This window comes from Oncorhynchus kisutch, unplaced genomic scaffold (assembly GCF_002021735.2).
Source record: "Oncorhynchus kisutch isolate 150728-3 unplaced genomic scaffold, Okis_V2 scaffold807, whole genome shotgun sequence".
In the NCBI taxonomy this organism is placed as follows: domain Eukaryota; kingdom Metazoa; phylum Chordata; class Actinopteri; order Salmoniformes; family Salmonidae; genus Oncorhynchus; species Oncorhynchus kisutch.
The window spans coordinates 43,262-63,360 of NW_022262752.1; the positions used below are offsets into that span (position 1 = coordinate 43,262).

A 20,099-nucleotide genomic window follows, 5' to 3' on the forward strand; every position below is an offset into this window, starting at 1 on the left:
TATGTAGTGCACTACTTTAGCCCAGGACCAAATGGAACCCTCTTCCCCTATGTAGTGCACTACTTTAGCCCAGGACCAAATGGAACCCTCTTCCCCTATGTAGTGCACTACTTTAGACCAGGACCCAATGGAACCCTCTTCCCTATGTAGTGCACTACTTTAGACCAGGACCAAATGGAACCCTCTTCCCCTATGTAGTGCACTACTTTAGACCAGGACCAAATGGAACCCTCTTCCCCTATGTAGTGCACTACTTTAGACCAGGACCCAATGGAACCCTCTTCCCCTATGTAGTGCACTACTTTATCCCAGGACCAAATGGAACCCTCTTCCCCTATGTAGTGCACTACTTTAGCCCAGGACCAAATGGAACCCTCTTCCCCTATGTACTGCACTACTTTAGACCAGGACCCAATGGAACCCTCTTCCCTATGTAGTGCACTACTTTAGACCAGGACCAAATGGAACCCTCTTCCCCTATGTAGTGCACTACTTTAGACCAGGACCAAATGGAACCCTCTTCCCTATGTAGTGCACTACTTTAGACCTGGACCAAATGGAACCCTCTTCCCTATGTAGTGCACTACTTTAGACCAGGACCAAATGGAACCCTCTTCCCCTATGTAGTGCACTACTTTAGACCAGGACCAAATGGAACCCTCTTCCCTATGTAGTGCACTACTTTAGACCTGGACCAAATGGAACCCTCTTCCCCTATGTAGTGCACTACTTTAGCCCAGGACCAAATGGAACCCTCTTCCCCTATGTAGTGCACTACTTTAGACCTGGACCAAATGGAACCCTCTTCCCCTATGTAGTGCACTACTTTAGACCAGGACCAAATGGAACCCTCTTCCCCTATGTAGTGCACTACTTTAGCCCAGGACCAAATGGAACCCTCTTCCCCTATGTAGTGCACTACTTTAGACCAGGACCAAATGGAACCCTCTTCCCCTATGTAGTGCACTACTTTAGCCCAAGGCTCTGATTAAAAGTACAGCACTATGTAGGGAACAGGGTGCCATTTGGAAGGTACAGTTCATGTAACAAGTGAGCCCAGTAAAATGTCACTACTGACTAACAATACACAGCTTTGAACTCTAGTTTTAGTCACTTGCCAAAGACATTTTACGGTTCAATAGTAAAAATACTAGTGGTGGAATTAGGCCTAACCAGCAACACTATAATCCGAGACGCTCTCTGAATATTTCTGGTCACTGGCGATCAGTCCTCGTTCTGAAAAGTACATTTGCTGAGCAGTGTGAGCAATTGTGTTGGCTTGAAGTTGTACAACCAAACTCACAAAAGACAGACACTTTTATTTATTTTTAAACAGCCGTTTACTACTTAAAACTACTGATCTCTCTGCCTGATGCTAAGAAATAAGCCCAGCCACATTTACAGAGACATTAAAAAGAGCATTTGCAGGCTGTTTCCTTCTGGCAGGGTGAATAACATGGGAGGACACTGTCATCCTTGAGGTCCCCAATGTGCTCGTCATTGAAGAGCACCTTTAAAGCAGCGGCCAACCCCTCTTTCATTCCCCCAACAGCTTCTAGAAAACCTGACGAGAATATAACAAACCAACTGTACAGAGACCATGACGTCACTCAGCCCTGCTCTAAAAACAGCCTGGGAGTTAGTTGACATCACTCGGCCCTGCTGGGAGTTAGTTGATATCACTCAGCCCTGCTGGGAGTTAGTTGATATCTCTCAGCCCTGCTCTAAAAACAGCCAGGGAGTTAGTTGACATCACTCAGCCCTGCTCTAAAAACAGCCACGGAGTTAGTTGACATCACTCAGCCCTGCTCTAAAAACAGCCACGGAGTTAGTTGACATCACTCAGCCCTGCTCTAAAAACAACCAGGGAGTTAGTTGACATCACTCAGCCCTGCTCTAAAAAACAGCCTGGGAGTTAGTTGACATCACTCAGCCCTGCTCTAAAAACAGCCAGGGAGTTAGTAGACATCCCTCAGCCCTGCTGGGAGTTAGTTGATATCTCTCAGCCCTGCTCTAAAAAACAGCCAGGGAGTTAGTTGACGTCACTCAGCCCTGCTCTAAAAACAGCCAGGGAGTTAGTTGACATCACTCAGCCCTGCTCTAAAAACCTAAAAACAGCCTGAGAGTTAGTTGACACCTTCACACAGAGTCTAGAATGTGCTGAGGAGACAGAGGGGGTTCTGGGTAGAGGAGTCTAGAATGTGCTGAGGAGACAGAGGGGGTTCTGGGTAGAGGAGTCTAGAAAGGAATTTGGATCGGGAAGAAACCAACGATACGATTTAAACCAAGTCTATTCCTGTGGAACGTTATATGACAGGGATTCTAACTTGGGTCATGTAAAAACCTCTCCCCTTAAGATATCGAAGGAAGGCTTGAACTTCTTTCAGTGATACAGCAAGACTGTAGGTCTCAGGAATACACACCAGCTTCGGAATGCCATGATAGTATGCACTAAATTGGAGTACTGCACTTGTCTGCAGTGCACTGATCATCAGTGGGCTCCTGTATATATATCAAACCCAGTGGTACCAACCTGTGCTCCGTCCTTCAGTTTGAGGATACACTCCATGGTGTTAATGGTGATGACCACGGCCTCGGAGCCCAGTTTGGTCCAGGGGACGTGGATACGCAACTCATGGATGTGACCGCTCAGGAAGGTAAAGGGCAGTTTCAGCTCCTAGAAAGAGAGAATACAATTAAATAAGTCACTGCATTGGCTCAGTGGGTTGGAGCCTGGGTCTGGCAATGCTAAGGGATGTAGGGTATGAGGGTACGATCTCTACAGGAGATCATCTGTGGACAACTGACCAGACATGAGGGTACGATCTCTACAGGAGATCATCTGTGGACAACTGACCAGACATGAGGGTACGATCTCTACAGGAGATCATCTGTGGACAACTGACCAGACATGAGGGTACGATCTCTACAGGATATCATCTGTGGACAACTGACCAGACATGAGGGTACGATCTCTACAGGAGATCATCTGTGGACAACTGACCAGACATGAGGGTACGATCTCTACAGGAGATCATCTGTGGACAACTGACCAGACATGAGGGTACGATCTCTACAGGAGATCATCTGTGGACAACTGACCAGACATGAGGGTACGATCTCTAGAGGAGATCATCTGTGGACAACTGACCAGACATGAGGGTACGATCTCTACGGGAGATCATCTGTGGACAACTGACCAGACATGAGGGTAGGATCTCTACAGGAGATCATCTGTGGACAACTGACCAGACATGAGGGTACGATCTCTACAGGAGATGATCTGTGGACAACTGACCAGACATGAGGGTAGGATCTCTACGGGAGATGATCTGTGGACAACTGACCAGACATGAGGGTAGGATCTCTACAGGAGATCATCTGTGGACAACTGACCAGACATGAGGGTACGATCTCTACGGGAGATGATCTGTGGACAACTGACCAGACATGAGGGTAGGATCTCTAGAGGAGATCATCTGTGGACAACTGACCAGACATGAGGGTACGATCTCTAGAGGAGATCATCTGTGGACAACTGACCAGACATGAGGGTAGGATCTCTACAGGAGATCATCTGTGGACAACTGACCAGACATGAGGGTAGGATCTCTTCTGACTTCTGAACAAGAAGAAGAAGTCAACAGGAAACCTTCTGTATATAAATGGGGAACCATATTTAGACCTTTAGGCCCTGATTTCATTCTGGGTTTTATATTTTGATTTAACCTTTAGGCATGTCAGTTAAGAAAAATATATTGTTTACAATGACGGCCTAACAGGGAATTGTGGGTTTACAGCCTTGCTCGGGGACAGAACAACAGATTTCTACCTTGTCAGCTCGGGGATTCGATCCAGCAACCTTTCGGTTACCTGCCTCCCCCCTCTAACCACTAGGCTACCTGCCTCCCCCCTCTAACCACTAGGCTACCTGCCCCCCCCCCCCCCCCCTCCTCTAACCACTAGGCTACCTGCCCCCCCCCCCCCCCCTTAACCACTAGGCTGCCTGCCTCCCCCCCTAACCACTAGGCTGCCTGCCTCCCCCCCCTAACCACTAGGCTACCTGCCTCCCCCCTCTCTAACCACTAGGCTACCTGCCCCCCCCCCCCCCTCCTCTAACCACTAGGCTACCTGCCCCCCCCCCCCCCCCCTTAACCACTAGGCTGCCTGCCTCCCCCCCCTAACCACTAGGCTGCCTGCCTCCCCCCCTAACCACTAGGCTACCTGCCTCCCCCTTCTAACCACTAGGCTACCTGCCTCCCCCCTCCCCCTCTAACCACTAGACTACCTGCCTCCCCCCTCTAACCACTAGGCTACCTGCCTCCCCACTCCCCCTCTAACCACTAGGCTACCTGCCTCCCCCCTCTAACCACTAGGCTACCTGCCTCCCCCCTCTAACCACTAGGCTGCCTGCCTCCCCCCTCTAACCACTAGGCTACCTGCCTCCCCCCTCTAACCACTAGGCTACCTGCCTCCCCCCTCTAACCACTAGGCTACCTGCCTCGCCCCTCTAACCACTAGGCTACCTGCCTCCCCCCTCTAACCACTAGGCTACCTGCCTCCCCCCTCTAACCACTAGGCTGCCTGCCTCCCCCCCCTAACCACTAGGCTACCTGCCTCCCCCTTCTAACCACTAGGCTACCTGCCTCCCCCCTCCCCCTCTAACCACTAGACTACCTGCCTCCCCCCTCTAACCACTAGGCTACCTGCCTCCCCACTCCCCCTCTAACCACTAGGCTACCTGCCTCCCCCCTCTAACCACTAGGCTACCTGCCTCCCCCCTCTAACCACTAGGCTGCCTGCCTCCCCCCTCTAACCACTAGGCTACCTGCCTCCCCCCTCTAACCACTAGGCTACCTGCCTCCCCCCTCTAACCACTAGGCTACCTGCCTCCCCCCTCTAACCACTAGGCTACCTGCCTCCCCCCTCTAACCACTAGGCTACCTGCCCCCCCCCCCCTCCTCTAACCACTAGGCTACCTGCCCCCCCCCCCTAACCACTAGGCTACCTGCCTCCCCCCTCTAACCACTAGGCTACCTGCCTCCCCCCTCTAACCACTAGGCTACCTGCCTCCCCCCTCTAACCACTAGGCTACCTGCCCCCCCCCCTCTAACCACTAGGCTACCTGCCCCCCCCCCCCCCTAACCACTAGGCTGCCTGCCTCCCCCCCCTAACCACCAGGGTGCCTGCCCCCCCCCCCTAACCACTAGGCTACCTGCCTCCCCCTTCTAACCACTAGGCTAACCTGCCTCCCCACTCCCCTCTAACCACTAGGCTACCTGCCTCCCCCCTCTAACCACTAGGCTACCTGCCTCCCCCCTCTAACCACTAGGCTACCTGCCTCCCCCCTCTAACCACTAGGCTACCTGCCTCCCCCCTCTAACCACTAGGCTACCTGCCTCCCCCCTCTAACCACTAGGCTACCTGCCTCCCCCCTCTAACCACTAGGCTACCTGCCTCCCCCCTCTAACCACTAGGCTACCTGCCTCCCCACTCTAACCACTAGGCTACCTGCCTCCCCCTCGAAACCACTAGACTACCTGCCTCCCCCCCTCTAACCACTAGACTACCTGCCTCCCCCCCTCTAACCACTAGACTACCTGCCTCCCCCCCTCTAACCACTAGACATACCTGCCTCCCCCCCTCTAACCACTAGACTACCTGCCTCCCCCCCTCTAACCACTAGACTACCTGCCTCCCCCTCTCTACCCTAGACTACCTGCCTCCCCCCCTCTAACCACTAGACTCACCTGCCTCCCCCCTCTAACCACTGAACTACCGTGCCTCCCCCTCTAACCACTAGACGATCTGCCTCCCCCTCTAACCACTAGACTATCCTGCCTCCCCCCTCTAACCACTAACTATCGGCCTCCCCCTTTAACCACTAGGCTACCTGCCTCCCCCCTCCCCCTCTAACCACTAGGCTACCTGCCCTCCCCCCTCTAACCACTAGATTACCTGCCTCCCCCCTCTAACCACTAGACTACCTGCCCCCCCCCCCCTAGACCACTAGGCTACCTGCCCCCCCCCCCTCTAACCACTAGGCGACCACCCCCCCCCCCCCCCCCCCTCTAACCACTAGGCTACCGTGCCCTCCCCCCTCTAACCACTAGGCTACACTGCCTCCCCCCTCTAACCACTAGACTACCTGCCTCCCCCCCTCTAACCACTAGACTACCTGCCTCCCCCCCTCTAACCACTAGACTACCTGCCTCCCCCCCTCTAACCACTAGACTACCTGCCTCCCCCCCTCTAACCACTAGACTACCTGCCTCCCCCCCTCTAACCACTAGACTACCTGCCTCCCCCCCTCTAACCACTAGACTATCTGCCTCCCCCCTCTAACCACTAGACTATCTGCCTCCCCCCTTTAACCACTAGGCTACCTGCCTCCCCCCTCCCCCTCTAACCACTAGGCTACCTGCCTCCCCCCTCTAACCACTAGACTACCTGCCCCCCCCCCCTAACCACTAGGCTACCTGCCCCCCCCCCCTCTAACCACTAGGCGACCTGCCCCCCCCCTCTCTAACCACTAGGCTACCTGCCCCCCCCTCTCTAACCACTAGGCTACCTGACCCCCCCCCTTCTCTAACCACTAGGTTACCTGCCTCCCCCCTCTAACCAATATGCTACCTGCCCCCCCCTCTCTAACCACTAGGCTACCTAAAGTGATCACTAAAATCCACATTTGAGTTACAGCCGCGTCATCAATCACTGGACACAGACTGTTTGACATCAGCCCTGGTGGGATCCCAGTCCCTGTCCCTGGGTGTCACTATTGAGCAGGAACAGACAGGTGGCAGGGTGACACATGTCTAGCCACCGGACGATGGAACAAGTGACCTCTTGTGGGAAAAGAGCAGACTCAGATTGAGACTGACCTGACCTCCATTCATAGTTACCCCAGGAAAAGAGCAGACTCCAATAGAGACTGACCTGACCTGCATTCATAGTTACCCCAGGAAAAGAGCAGACTCCAATAGAGACTGACCTGACCTCCATTCATAGTTACCCCAGGAAAAGAGCAGACTCAGATTGAGACTGGCCTGACCTGCATTCATAGTTACCCCAGGAAAAGAGCAGACTCCAATAGAGACTGACCTGACCTCCATTCATAGTTACCCCAGGAAAAGAGCAGACTCCAATAGAGACTGACCTGACCTGCATTCATAGTTACCCCAGGAAAAGAGCAGACTCCAATAGAGACTGACCTGACCTCCATTCATAGTTACCCCAGGAAAAGAGCAGACTCCAATAGAGACTGACCTGACCTCCATTCATAGTTACCCCAGGAAAAGAGCAGACTCCAATAGAGACTGGCCTGACCTCCATTCATAGTTACCCCAGGAAAAGAGCAGACTCCAATAGAGACTGACCTGACCTCCATTCATAGTTACCCCAGGAAAAGAGCAGACTCCAATAGAGACTGACCTGACCTCCATTCATAGTTACCCCAGGAAAAGAGCAGACTCCAATAGAGACTGGCCTGACCTCCATTCATAGTTACCCCAGGAAAAGAGCAGACTCCAATAGAGACTGACCTGACCTGCATTCATAGTTACCCCAGGAAAAGAGCAGACTCAGATTGAGACTGACCTGACCTCCATTCATAGTTACCCCAGGAAAAGAGCAGACTCAGATTGAGACTGACCTGACCTCCATTCATAGTTACCCCAGGAAAAGAGCAGACTCAGATTGAGACTGGCCTGACCTCCATTCATAGTTACCCCAGGAAAAGAGCAGACTCAGATTGAGACTGACCTGACCTGCATTCATAGTTACCCCAGGAAAAGAGCAGACTCAGATTGAGACTGGCCTGACCTCCATTCATAGTTACCCCAGGAAAAGAGCAGACTCAGATTGAGACTGGCCTGACCTCCATTCATAGTTACCCCAGGAAAAGAGCAGACTCAGATTGAGACTGGCCTGACCTCCATTCATAGTTACCCCAGGAAAAGAGCAGACTCAGATAGAGACTGACCTGACCTCCATTCATAGTTACCCCAGGAAAAGAGCAGACTCAGATAGAGACTGACCTGACCTCCATTCATAGTTACCCCAGGAAAAGAGCAGACTCAGATTGAGACTGGCCTGACCTCCATTCATAGTTACCTCAGCATATGAGCAGATACAAAGTCAATAGCATTACTAAGAGTTATTCCTGGACATTGAAGTGTTATTACCGTGTTATTACCGTGTTATTACAGTGGTATTACAGTGTTAATACCAGGTTATTACCTTGTTAATACCGGATTATTACAGGGGTATTAGTGTTACTACTGGGTTATTACCGTGGTATTAGTGTTACTACCAGGTTATTACCGTGTTATTACAGAGGTATTAGTGTTACTACTGGGTTATTACCGGGTTATTACAGAGGTATTCGTGTTACTACTGGGTTATTACCGTGTTATTACAGAGGCATTAGTGTTAATACCGGGTTATTACAGTGTTAATACCAGGTTATTACAGTGTTAATACCAGGTTATTACAGAGGTATTACAGTTTTAATACCAGGTTATTACAGTGTTATTACAGAGGTATTAGTGTTATTACCAGGTTATTACTGTTTAATTAAAACGGTATTAGTGTTATTACTGGGTTATTACCGTGTTATTACAGGGGTATTACCGTGTTAATACCAGGTTATTACTGGGTTATTACAGGGTATTGGTGTTAATACCAGTTATTACAGGTTATTACCAGGGTATTGGTGTTAATACCAGTTATTACAGGTTATTACCAGGGTATTGGTGTTAATACCAGTTATTGCAGGTTATTACCAGGGTATTGGTGTTAATACCAGTTATTACAGGTTATTACCAGGGTATTGGTGTTAATACCAGTTATTACAGGTTATTACAGGTTATTATCGGGGTATTGGTGTTAATACCAGGTTATTACAGGGGTATTACATGGGGTATTAGTGTTAATACCAGGTTATTACAGTGTTATTACTGGGTTATTACCGTGTTAATACCGGGTTAATACCAGGTTATTACAGTGTTAATACTGGGTTATTACTGTGTTAATACTGGGTTATTACAGTGTTAATACTGGGTTATTACAGGGGTATTACAGGGGTATTACAGTGTTAATACCAGGTTATTACAGTGTTATTACAGGGGTATTACAGTGTTATTACAGGGGTATTACAGTGTTATTACAGGGGTATTACAGGGGTATTACAGTGTTAATACCAGGTTATTACCGTGTTATTAGTGTTCATACTGGGTTATTACCGTGATATTACAGTGCTATTACTGGGTTATTACAGGGGTATTACCGTGGTATTGCCGGGTTATTACCGGGTTATTACAGGGTTATTGCAGGGTTATTGCAGGGTTATTGCAGGGTTATTACCGGGTTATTGCCGTGTTATTACAGTGTTAATACTGGGTTATTACCGTGTTATTACTGGGTTATTACAGTGTTAATACTGGGTTATTACCGGGCTATTACTGGGTTATTACAGTGTTAATACTTGGTTATTACAGTGTTAATACTGGGTTATTGCAGTGTTAATACCGGGTTATTACTGTGTTAATACTGGGTTATTACAGTGTTAATACTGGGTTATTACAGTGTTATTACAGGGGTATTACCAGGTTAATACCAGGTTATTACCGTGTTATTACTGGTTTATTACCGTGTTAATACTGTGTTATTACAGTGTTAATACCAGGTTAATGCCAGGTTATTACTGGGTTATTACAGTGTTATTACAGTGTTATTACAGTGTTATTACAGTGTTATTACAGTGTTAATACGCTTCATTCCAGTTTAATTCCAGGATGAATCCATACCTGCTCCAGGACATCCAGCTTCAGCTCCAGCTTGCTCAGTACTACGTCTCCTCCCCATAGCGACAGCTGCAGGTCAGAGGGCTTCAGGTTCTTGATGTATTTGTTCACGTAGGTCATCAACAGGGGCGTGACATAGGACTCCAACATCCTGCCTCTGTCCTGGACCACAAACACAACAGGGAAGAAAGGGGGGGGGGGTCATTCCAAGGCACAACACATAGTTTAAAAAAAAGGTTGAATAAAGCAATTTGAGCTAGCCAAATAACATATCTGGTAACCGAGGGCTATCCTTAGCTAGCCAAATAACATATCTGGTAACCGAGGGCTATCCTTAGCTAGCCAAATAACATATCTGGTAACCGAGGGCTATCCTTAGCTAGCCAAATAACATATCTGGTAACCGAGGGCTATCCTTAGCTAGCCAAATAACATATCTGGTAACCGAGGGCTATCCTTAGCTAGCCAAATAACATATCTGGTAACCGAGGGCTATCCTTAGCTAGCCAAATAACATATCTGGTAACCGAGAGCTATCCTTAGCTAGCCAAATAACATATCTGGTAACCGAGGGCTATCCTTAGCTAGCCAAATAACATATCTGGTAACCGAGGGCTATCCTTAGCTAGCCAAATAACATATCTGGTAACCGAGAGCTATCCTTAGCTAGCCAAATAACATATCTGGTAACCGAGAGCTATCCTTAGCTAGCCAAATAACATATCTGGTAACCGAGAGCTATCCTTAGCTAGCCAAATAACATATCTGGTAACCGAGGGCTATCCTTAGCTAGCCAAATAACATATCTGGTAACCGAGAGCTATCCTTAGCTAGCCAAATAACATATCTGGTAACCGAGGGCTATCCTTAGCTAGCCAAATAACATATCTGGTAACCGAGAGCTATCCTTAGCTAGCCAAATAACATATCTGGTAACCGAGGGCTATCCTTAGCTAGCCAAATAACATATCTGGTAACCGAGAGCTATCCATAGCTAGCCAAATAACATATCTGGTAACCGAGGGCTATCCTTAGCTAGCCAAATAACATATCTGGTAACCGAGAGCTATCCTTAGCTAGCCAAATAACATATCTGGTAACCGAGGGCTATCCTTAGCTAGCCAAATAACATATCTGGTAACCGAGGGCTATCCTTAGCTAGCCAAATAACATCTGGTAACCGAGGGCTATCCTTAGCTAGCCAAATAACATCTGGTAACCGAGGGCGATCCTTAGCTAGCCAAATAACATATCTGGTAACCGAGGGCTATCCTTAGCTAGCCAAATAACATCTGGTAACCGAGGGCTATCCTTAGCTAGCCAAATAACATCTGGTAACCGAGGGCGATCCTTAGCTAGCCAAATAACATATCTGGTAACCGAGGGCTATCCTTAGCTAGCCAAACAACATATCTGGTAACCGAGGGCGATCCTTAGCTAGCCATGCCTACAGCCCTTCAAAAAGCCCTCCAGTCAAACTAACTGCCCTAGCTAGAGATGCAGGACTGTAGAGAACTGGTAGAACCAGTCACATGGTAATGTGTGTTATAGATCGTCCTTTATTTGACAACAGCGAACCACCTCACACAACATCATGTGGTTTTGCCTTTTCATGTATCCAAATCTATGTTACTTGAGTGTGGATGATTTGCTAGATTGCATTGCTTACGTAGTGAGACTATAGAGTTTATCAACGTTGTTATTCGTTATTCACTGAGGATTTATTCCTCGTGTCACTATTTTTTTATTTGTCATCTTTAACTCTGCATTGTTGGAAAAGGGAGCCGTAACTATTTCATGGTTAGTTTTACACCTGTTGTTTACGAAGCATGAGACAAATACAATTATATTGACTTGAACTGTGACAGCTCACTACAGCCTAGCAGGTAGCTAGATAGTGTAGCCATAGAGAATGATAGAGTCCTCTAGTGGCCATTTAAACACGGTCAGCACCATGACGGGCTTGCACCATACTACATAGAGAATGATAGAGTTCTCTAGTGGCCAAAGGGCCATTTAAGCATAGTCAGCACCATGAAGGGCTTCCACCATACTACATAGAGAATGATAGAGTCCTCTAGTGGCCAAAGGGCCATTTAAGCATAGGCATCACCATGAAGGGCTTCCACCATACTACATAGAGAATGATAGAGTCCTCTAGTGGCCATTTAAGCATGGGCATCACCATGAAGGGCTTCCACAATACTTCCGCCATTTTAAAGTAGTCAACTGGGTGGGGATTCCTATGAGTTGTAGCCTCAATAGCGCTACCTATGCCGTCACTGACGCTACAGCGGGCACAGATTTTTTTTTTTTTAATAGTTGATTCCTCAATCAATTAAATTCAATTAGCTTAATTGGCATGACGTAACAATGTACATATTGCCAAAGCTTATTTTGGATATTTACAATATAAAAATGAGAATGAAAATTGTCAACGGTATTAACAGTAATAACAATAACCAAGGGTCAAAATAGCCCTACATTCAACAATAACAATAAGCATACAGTAGAGTACATGTGCAGGTTGATTGGTCTATCTATCTATCTATCTCTATGGGTGTATCTGATGTGTACTGATTGGTCTATCTATCTATCTATCTCTATGGGTGTATCTGATGTGTACTGATTGGTCTATCTATCTCTATGGGTGTATCTGATGTGTACTGATTGGTCTATCTATCTATCTATCTATCTCTATGGGTGTATCTGATGTGTACTGATTGGTCTATCTATCTCTATGGGTGTATCTGATGTGTACTGACGCTTTGATCTGGATTAAATCCAATTTATGTTTAATCTGGAATGTGGTCGGAGGCGCAGTATGGATGATGAGAGGCATGTTGCTGAGCCTCTGGAGGCATAAGAGGCCACCACCTCGCCAGGCACCTCGTAACAACGAGGAGGGCTCCGTATAGTTCCGCATTGACATGATTGGTTGACTGTAGGTGAGGGCGGGAAGTCCCTGTATAAACACAAACTCGCTTCCTTCACATCTTCCTTCCACAGCTGCTCTACGAAGCGCAACAAGTATTAACGCCATGACTTCTGCAGAGGCCGTATCACCGTAAATACCGCACGACCAATGCAGACATCGGATTGACCATGAAGCGCCTTTAAAAAGGACATCATAATATTGTTGATTGGGGTCCATTCAATGCAACCCATCTAGCTAGCACGATTAGCATGCAAGTTTCAGCAAACTTGTGGGCCTGGCACGTACCATTAGTTATCTACCTAGTTAGCAGCAGTTAATAGGGCTGGTTAGAGTTAGTTTGCTAGCTGATTAGTTATTGGACTATTATAAACGGGTGTCCGTGTTGCATTCTGCTAAAGTGTTGGCTAGCCAAATGACAGTTGAGTTGGATAGCTCCAGTCCTAACCTGCTTGCTAACCTTAGCCTAGCTAGATATCTAGCCATTTCAGTAGCCAAATAAACGAAGCATATACGACTGCTGTCTCTACTTACACTCAATTATTTCCCTTACGTGTTTGCTGCAGTTTTCAATGAATCTCTTCGGTAGCACACTAGTTAATTCATCCCGTTAGCTGAAGCAAGGCACATTTTTTTCTCAGGGAAACGTCATCGTCAACTAACACAGAACTTCCGCGTGTTAACTGTGTCGTCATTTCCTGGTTAGGTATCAAACACCACGCCCCCTCCCCCCCGTGATGGGACCAAACCAATACATTTACGCGGTTCCCTTTCCTTGCCGCGTCTCATTCATAAAATATAGTGAATTGTGTTCAGAGCAAAATGGTGTACATTTATCAAGCGCAATTGAAACAAAACGATTGCGGTTTGAGGCTACATGATCTGCATACAAGTAGCTAGTCAACTTCTTAAATTTAGCTCATGAATGGTTTGATTATAATTCTAGCATGATACAGTAATTAAAATTAAAATAGATTAATAGTAGAAAATGTATGGCTATAATAAAAATGTCTCAAATGTTGCACCAGTACTTGGAATAGGAATAAACAATGAAAGCTAAATGTGTCGTTCATCATGCCGAAATCTTTAAACGAATGCTTAGTCTTTAGATTCTAGTCTGCACGTGTCAACTGCTAGTCATTGTCGACATGTTGATTACTTCTCCCAGCAAATTCTGGGAAATGTCTGATTTCAATACAATATAATGAAAAATAGTAGATCACATAGATCAATGCATTTATTATTGTATTACTGTTATGTTCATTTTCTCTGGAGATTTCAAGTATAAGAAAATAATCTGATTTAAACCACATACTGCTTGAGCATGTTGTTGAATTCTGATGTTTATTCCATTTCATATTAAAATGTCTCCCTTATTTCCAGGTGTAGCTTTACAAATCACACACAACTTATTCCTCTCATGTCCTTTTAATCATGAAATGTAATGACAAATACATAGCTGAATAAATTTAAAAAGGGACAATCAGCTGTTTCTACATCCATTTTTGGACTTATAAATTAATGGTATGTACCCATTGATTGTTGAAGAATATAACTTCTAAACGCCTCATGAGCTTAGTTCCACTGTCACACCCCATCAGGACCCTAAATATACAGTGCCTTCAGAGAGTATTCATACCCCTTGATTTATTCCACATTTTGTTGTGTTACAGCCCTGAATTCAAAATGGATTCAATAGATTTTTATTCTCATCCATCTACACACAATACCCCATCATGACAAAGTGGAAAAATATATATTTTTAGAAATGTCTGCAAATGTATTGGAAAATTAAATACAGAAATATCTCATGTACATAAGAATTCACACACCCTAAGTCAATACATGTTAGAATCACCTTTGGCAGCGATTACAGGTCTTTCTGGGTAAGTATCTAAGATTGATTACAGCTGTTAGTCTTTCTGGGTAAGTCTCTAAGATTGATTACAGCTGTTAGTCTTTCTGGGTAAGTCTCTAAGATTGATTACAGCTGTTAGTCTTTCTGGGTAAGTCTCTAAGATTGATTACAGCTGTTAGTCTTTCTGGGTAAGTCTCTAAGATTGATTACAGCTGTTAGTCTTTCTGGGTAAGTCTCTAAGATTGATTACAGCTGTTAGTCTTTCTGGGTAAGTCTCTAAGATTGATTACAGCTGTTAGTCTTTCTGGGTAAGTCTCTAAGATTGATTACAGCTGTTAGTCTTTCTGGGTAAGTCTCTAAGATTGATTACAGCTGTTAGTCTTTCTGGGTAAGTCTCTAAGATTGATTACAGCTGTTAGTCTTTCTGGGTAAGTCTCTAAGATTGATTACAGCTGTTAGTCTTTCTGGGTAAGTCTCTAAGATTGATTACAGCTGTTAGTCTTTCTGGGTAAGTCTCTAAGAGCTTTGAACAACCCATTATTATTATTATCTGTCAAATTGGTATTGATCGTTTCTAGACAACTGTTTACAAGTCTGGCCGTAGATTTTCAAGCAGATTTTTATCGAAACTGTAACTCGTCCAATCAGGAACATTCACTGTCGTCTTGGTAATCACCTCCAGTGTAGAATCCTGGTGTTTTAGGTTCTTGTCTGGTGAAAGGTGAATTCATCTCACCATTGTCTGGTGAAAGGTGAATTCATCTCACCATTGTCTGGTGAAAGGTGAATTCATCTCACCATTGTCCTGTTGAAAGGTGAATTCATCTCACCATTGTCCTGTTGAAAGGTGAATTCATTTCACCATTGTCCTGTTGAAAGGTGAATTCATCTCACCATTGTCCTGTTGAAAGGTGAATTCATCTCACCATTGTCCTGTTGAAAGGGGAATTCATCTCACCATTGTCCTGTTGAAAGGTGAATTCATCTCACCATTGTCTGTTGAAAATCAGACTGAACCAGGTTTTCATCTAGGATTTTGCCTGCGCTTAAATCCAATTCGTTTTTTTATTTTTATCCTGACAACCTCCCCAGTCATTAACAATTACAAGCACACCCTAAACACTCAGGCTCCCGAGTGGCACAGCCATCTAAGCCACTGCATCTCAGTGCAAGAGGTGACACCTGTCATTCTTGGTAGTGACTGGGTGTATTGATACACCATCCAAAGTGTAATTGAGAACTTCACCATGCTCAAAGGGATATTCATTGTCTGATTTGTTTTGTTTGTTGAATCCAGGCTGAATCACATGTGGCTGTGATTGGGAGTCCCTTAGGGTGGTGAACAATTGGCCCAGCATTTACCGGGATAGTGCGTCATTGTAAAATAAGAAATTGTTCTTAACTGATTTGCCTAGTTAAATACATGTTAAATACAATTGTAATATGCAGCCACCACTATGCTAGAAAATACAGAGAGTGGTACTCAGTAATGTGTTGTTTTGGATTTGCCCCCAAACATTACACTTTGTATTCAGGACAAAAAGTGAATTGCTTTGCCACATTTTTTGCAGTTTTACTTTAGTGCCTTGTTGCAAACAGGAAGTATGTTTTGGAATATATTTTTATTCTGTACAGACTTCCTTCCTTTCCTTCTGTAAATTGGGTTAGTGTTGTGGAGTAACTACAATGTTGTTGATCCATCCTCAGTTTTCTCCTATAACAGTCATTAAACTCTGTAACTGTTTTTAAAGTCACCATTGGCCTCATGGCTTTTTTTTTCTACTGTGTTATTGACTTGTTAATTGTTTACTCCATGTGTAACTCTGTGTTGTCTGTTCACACTGCTATGCTTTATCTTGGCCAGGTCGCAGTTGCAAATGAGAACTTGTTCTCAACTAGCCTACCTGGTTAAATAAAGGTGTTCTCAACTAGCCTACCTGGTTAAATAAAGGTGTTCTCAACTAGCCTACCTGGTTAAATAAATGTGTTCTCAACTAGCCTACCTGGTTAAATAAAGGTGTTCTCAACTAGCCTACCTGGTTAAATAAAGGTGTTCTCAACTAGCCTACCTGGTTAAATAAAGGTGTTCTCAACTAGCCTACCTGGTTAAATAAAGGTGTTCTCAACTAGCCTGCCTGGTTAAATAAAGGTGTTCTCAACTAGCCTACCTGGTTAAATAAAGGTGTTCTCAACTAGCCTACCTGGTTAAATAAAGGTGTTCTCAACTAGCCTACCTGGTTAAATAAAGGTGTTCTCAACTAGCCTACCTGGTTAAATAAAGGTGTTCTCAACTAGCCTACCTGGTTAAATAAAGGTGTTCTCAACTAGCCTACCTGGTTAAATAAAGGTGTTCTCAACTAGCCTACCTGGTTAAATAAAGGTGTTCTCAACTAGCCTACCTGGTTAAATAAAGGTGTTCTCAACTAGCCTACCTGGTTCAATAAAGGTGTTCTCAACTAGCCTACCTGGTTAAATAAAGGTGTTCTCAACTAGCCTACCTGGTTAAATAAAGGTGTTCTCAACTAGCCTACCTGGTTAAATAAAGGTGTTCTCAACTAGCCTACCTGGTTAAATAAAGGTGTTCTCAACTAGCCTACCTGGTTAAATAAAGGTGTTCTCAACTAGCCTACCTGGTTAAATAAAGGTGTTCTCAACTAGCCTACCTGGTTAAATAAAGGTGTTCTCAACTAGCCTACCTGGTTAAATAAAGGTGTTCTCAACTAGCCTACCTGGTTAAATAAAGGTGTTCTCAACTAGCCTACCTGGTTAAATAAAGGTGTTCTCAACTAGCCTACCTGGTTAAATAAAGGTGTTCTCAACTAGCCTACCTGGTTAAATAAAGGTGTTCTCAACTAGCCTACCTGGTTAAATAAAGGTGTTCTCAACTAGCCTACCTGGTTAAATAAAGGTGTTCTCAACTAGCCTACCTGGTTAAATAAAGGTGTTCTCAACTAGCCTACCTGGTTAAATAAAGGTGTTCTCAACTAGCCTACCTGGTTAAATAAAGGTGTTCTCAACTAGCCTACCTGGTTAAATAAAGGTGTTCTCAACTAGCCTACCTGGTTAAATAAAGGTGTTCTCAACTAGCCTACCTGGTTAAATAAAGGTGTTCTCAACTAGCCTACCTGGTTAAATAAAGGTGAAATAAAAATACATTTGAAAAATTTAAAAATGGGTGAAATCCCAGAGTGGTTTCCTTCCTCTCCGGCTACTGAGTTAGGAAGGACACCTGTATCTTGGTAGTGACTGGGTATATTGATACACCATCCAAAGTGTAATTAATAACTTCACTATGCTCAAAGGGATATTCAATGTCAGCTTGTTTTTTTTAACCCATCTACCAACGGGTTGCCTTCTTTCCGAGGCATTGGAAAACCTCCCTGGTCTCTGTGGTTGAATCTGTGTTTTGGAAATTCATTGCTCTACTAAGGGACCTTACAGATAATTATATGTGTGTGGTGGGGTACAGTGATGAAGCAGTCATTAATAAAATCATGTTGAACACTATTATTGCACACAGAGTGTTATATGACCTGTTAAAACACATGTTTTACTCCTGAACTTATTAAGACTTGTCATAACAAAGTGGTTTAATAGTTATTGACTCAAGACATTTTTATTACTTTTCAAGAATTTCAAAAAGCATAATTCCACTTGGTCATTCTGGGGTATTGTGGGTAGGCCAGAGACAAAACAAAGATACACATTTTATCCATTTCAGATTTAGGCTGTAATATATAACAACATGGATAAGGTCAAGGGGTATGAATACTTTCTGAAGGCACTGTAAACTTGTTTTAATCCAATGTTTACTTATTCAATTAAAGAAAAGTTAAATCAAATGTTTAAAAAAATGTATAAATCAACACAGAAAATGTCAACAAACTATTATAGCCTCTGGTTAAAACTATCATATGTTGATATCATGGATGGTCAATCCTTGTATCCACAGTTCTGTCTATGAATTTGAGAGTGGTTCCATTTCTCCTTGCTCCTCCCTCAGCTGGTTACCTGAACCAGAGGTGGGGAGGCTGCTTTGTTATTGTTTCTAATGCTGATTGCCTCTTTAATTAAAAATTAAATATATGTGTTCCTTTTCTGTAACAAAATGTATAACTAACATAGTCCTGTCTAGTTTGTTATTTATTCCAGAATAAAGGTCTCTGGTATCTATTGTTATATTACCATAATAAAAGTCTGGTGCATAATAAACAGGCCTGGTGTCAGCTAGGGTTGTCCAACGCCAGGTCCTGTTGATATATAGAGTCAGAGGTAAGTGAGGCTATTGAGCACTTAGCTGTTGTCCTCTCTCAGTGAGATAAGGCTAGTGAGGACACAGCCCTAACCCTGGCCCTAAACCTGGCCCTAACCCTGGCCCCAACCCTGGTCCTAACCCTGGCCCCAACCCTGGTCCTAACCCTGGTCCTAACCCTGGCCCTAACCCTGGTCCTAACCCTGGCCCTAACCCTGGCCCCAACCCTGGTCCTAACCCTGGCCCCAACCCTGGCCCCAACCCTGGTCCTAACCCTGGCCCAACCCTGGCCCTAACCCTGGCCCAACCCTAACCCTAACCCTGGTCCTAACCCTAACCCTGGCCCTAACCCTGGCCCTAAACCTGGCCCTAACCCTGGCCCTAAACCTGGCCCTAACCCTGGCCCTAACCCTGGCCCCAACCCTGGTCCTAACCCTGGCCCTAACCCTGGCCCTAACCCTGGCCCTAACCCTGGCCCCAACCCTGGTCCTAACCCTGGCCCCAACCCTGGTCCTAACCCTGGCCCAACCCTGGCCTTAACCCTAACCCTGGCCCTAACCCTAACCCTGGTCCTAACCCTAACCCTGGCCCCAACCCTGGTCCTAACCCTGGCCCTAAACCTGGCCCTAACCCTGGCCCCAACCCTAGTCCTAACCCTAACCCTGGCCCCAACCCTAACCCTGGCCCTAAACCTGGCTCTAAACCTGGCCCTAATATACTGTAACTTTTGACTCTTCAGTTAGACATGTGAGTTCCCATTCTTAGCCCTGATGACGTGTACACTGACTTGGCGTGGGTTTAGTGCTAACATGTGTCCTCGCACTGAAATTATTTAAAGAGAGGATTTGGTTCCAGCCAATAGTCAATGTAGCTGCTCCTTTGATGTCCAATCACAATATTAGAAACCCTTTGTCACTGCAAATAAAGTCAGGATATGCCCACTGGATTGAAGTGTTTGACTAAAAACAATCACATTTCTCCAAAACACGAAGGGCTATAATACCAATAGAAATGAATAGCAAATGGACTGGTAAAGAGGTCTGAGAATATGTGAAAATACTGTCCCGTTTGTGAACGCTCCTGTCAACAGGCAGGACATCGGACAGCTCTATATTTGTTCCTTTTAAGATCGACTTTCCTCGAGTTTCACCCTAAATCTTCGGGCTCCCCATGGCGTTTCAGGCTACAGCTTAACCTTCCCAAGAAGGTTATTTTCCCTGTTGGAAATGGGAAAGCTTCGGAGCGGAGTTA

At 45.4% G+C, this 20,099-nt stretch overlaps 1 protein-coding gene across 3 annotated transcripts; it reads right to left on the reverse strand.

The window, feature by feature from the left end:
• Positions 1 to 891: 891 nt before the first annotated feature.
• On the reverse strand, positions 892 to 13,405 carry LOC116362190 (vacuolar protein sorting-associated protein 13B-like). 3 transcript variants are annotated; one of them, XM_031816501.1, is made up of 3 exons: positions 13,273 to 13,405; positions 9,807 to 9,960; positions 892 to 2,677 (listed from the first exon to the last, which is right to left on the reverse strand). In XM_031816501.1, exons 2-3 carry the CDS (start codon positions 9,951 to 9,953, stop codon positions 2,492 to 2,494), a joined length of 333 nt encoding a protein of 110 aa, XP_031672361.1. In that variant the 5' UTR covers positions 9,954 to 9,960; positions 13,273 to 13,405; the 3' UTR covers positions 892 to 2,491. The 3 variants fall into 3 exon arrangements, with proteins under 3 accessions (XP_031672361.1, XP_031672359.1, XP_031672360.1); XM_031816499.1 differs by having other exon boundaries at positions 9,807 to 9,965; positions 13,273 to 13,404; XM_031816500.1 differs by having other exon boundaries at positions 9,807 to 9,965; positions 13,292 to 13,397.
• Positions 13,406 to 20,099: the final 6,694 nt, after the last annotated feature.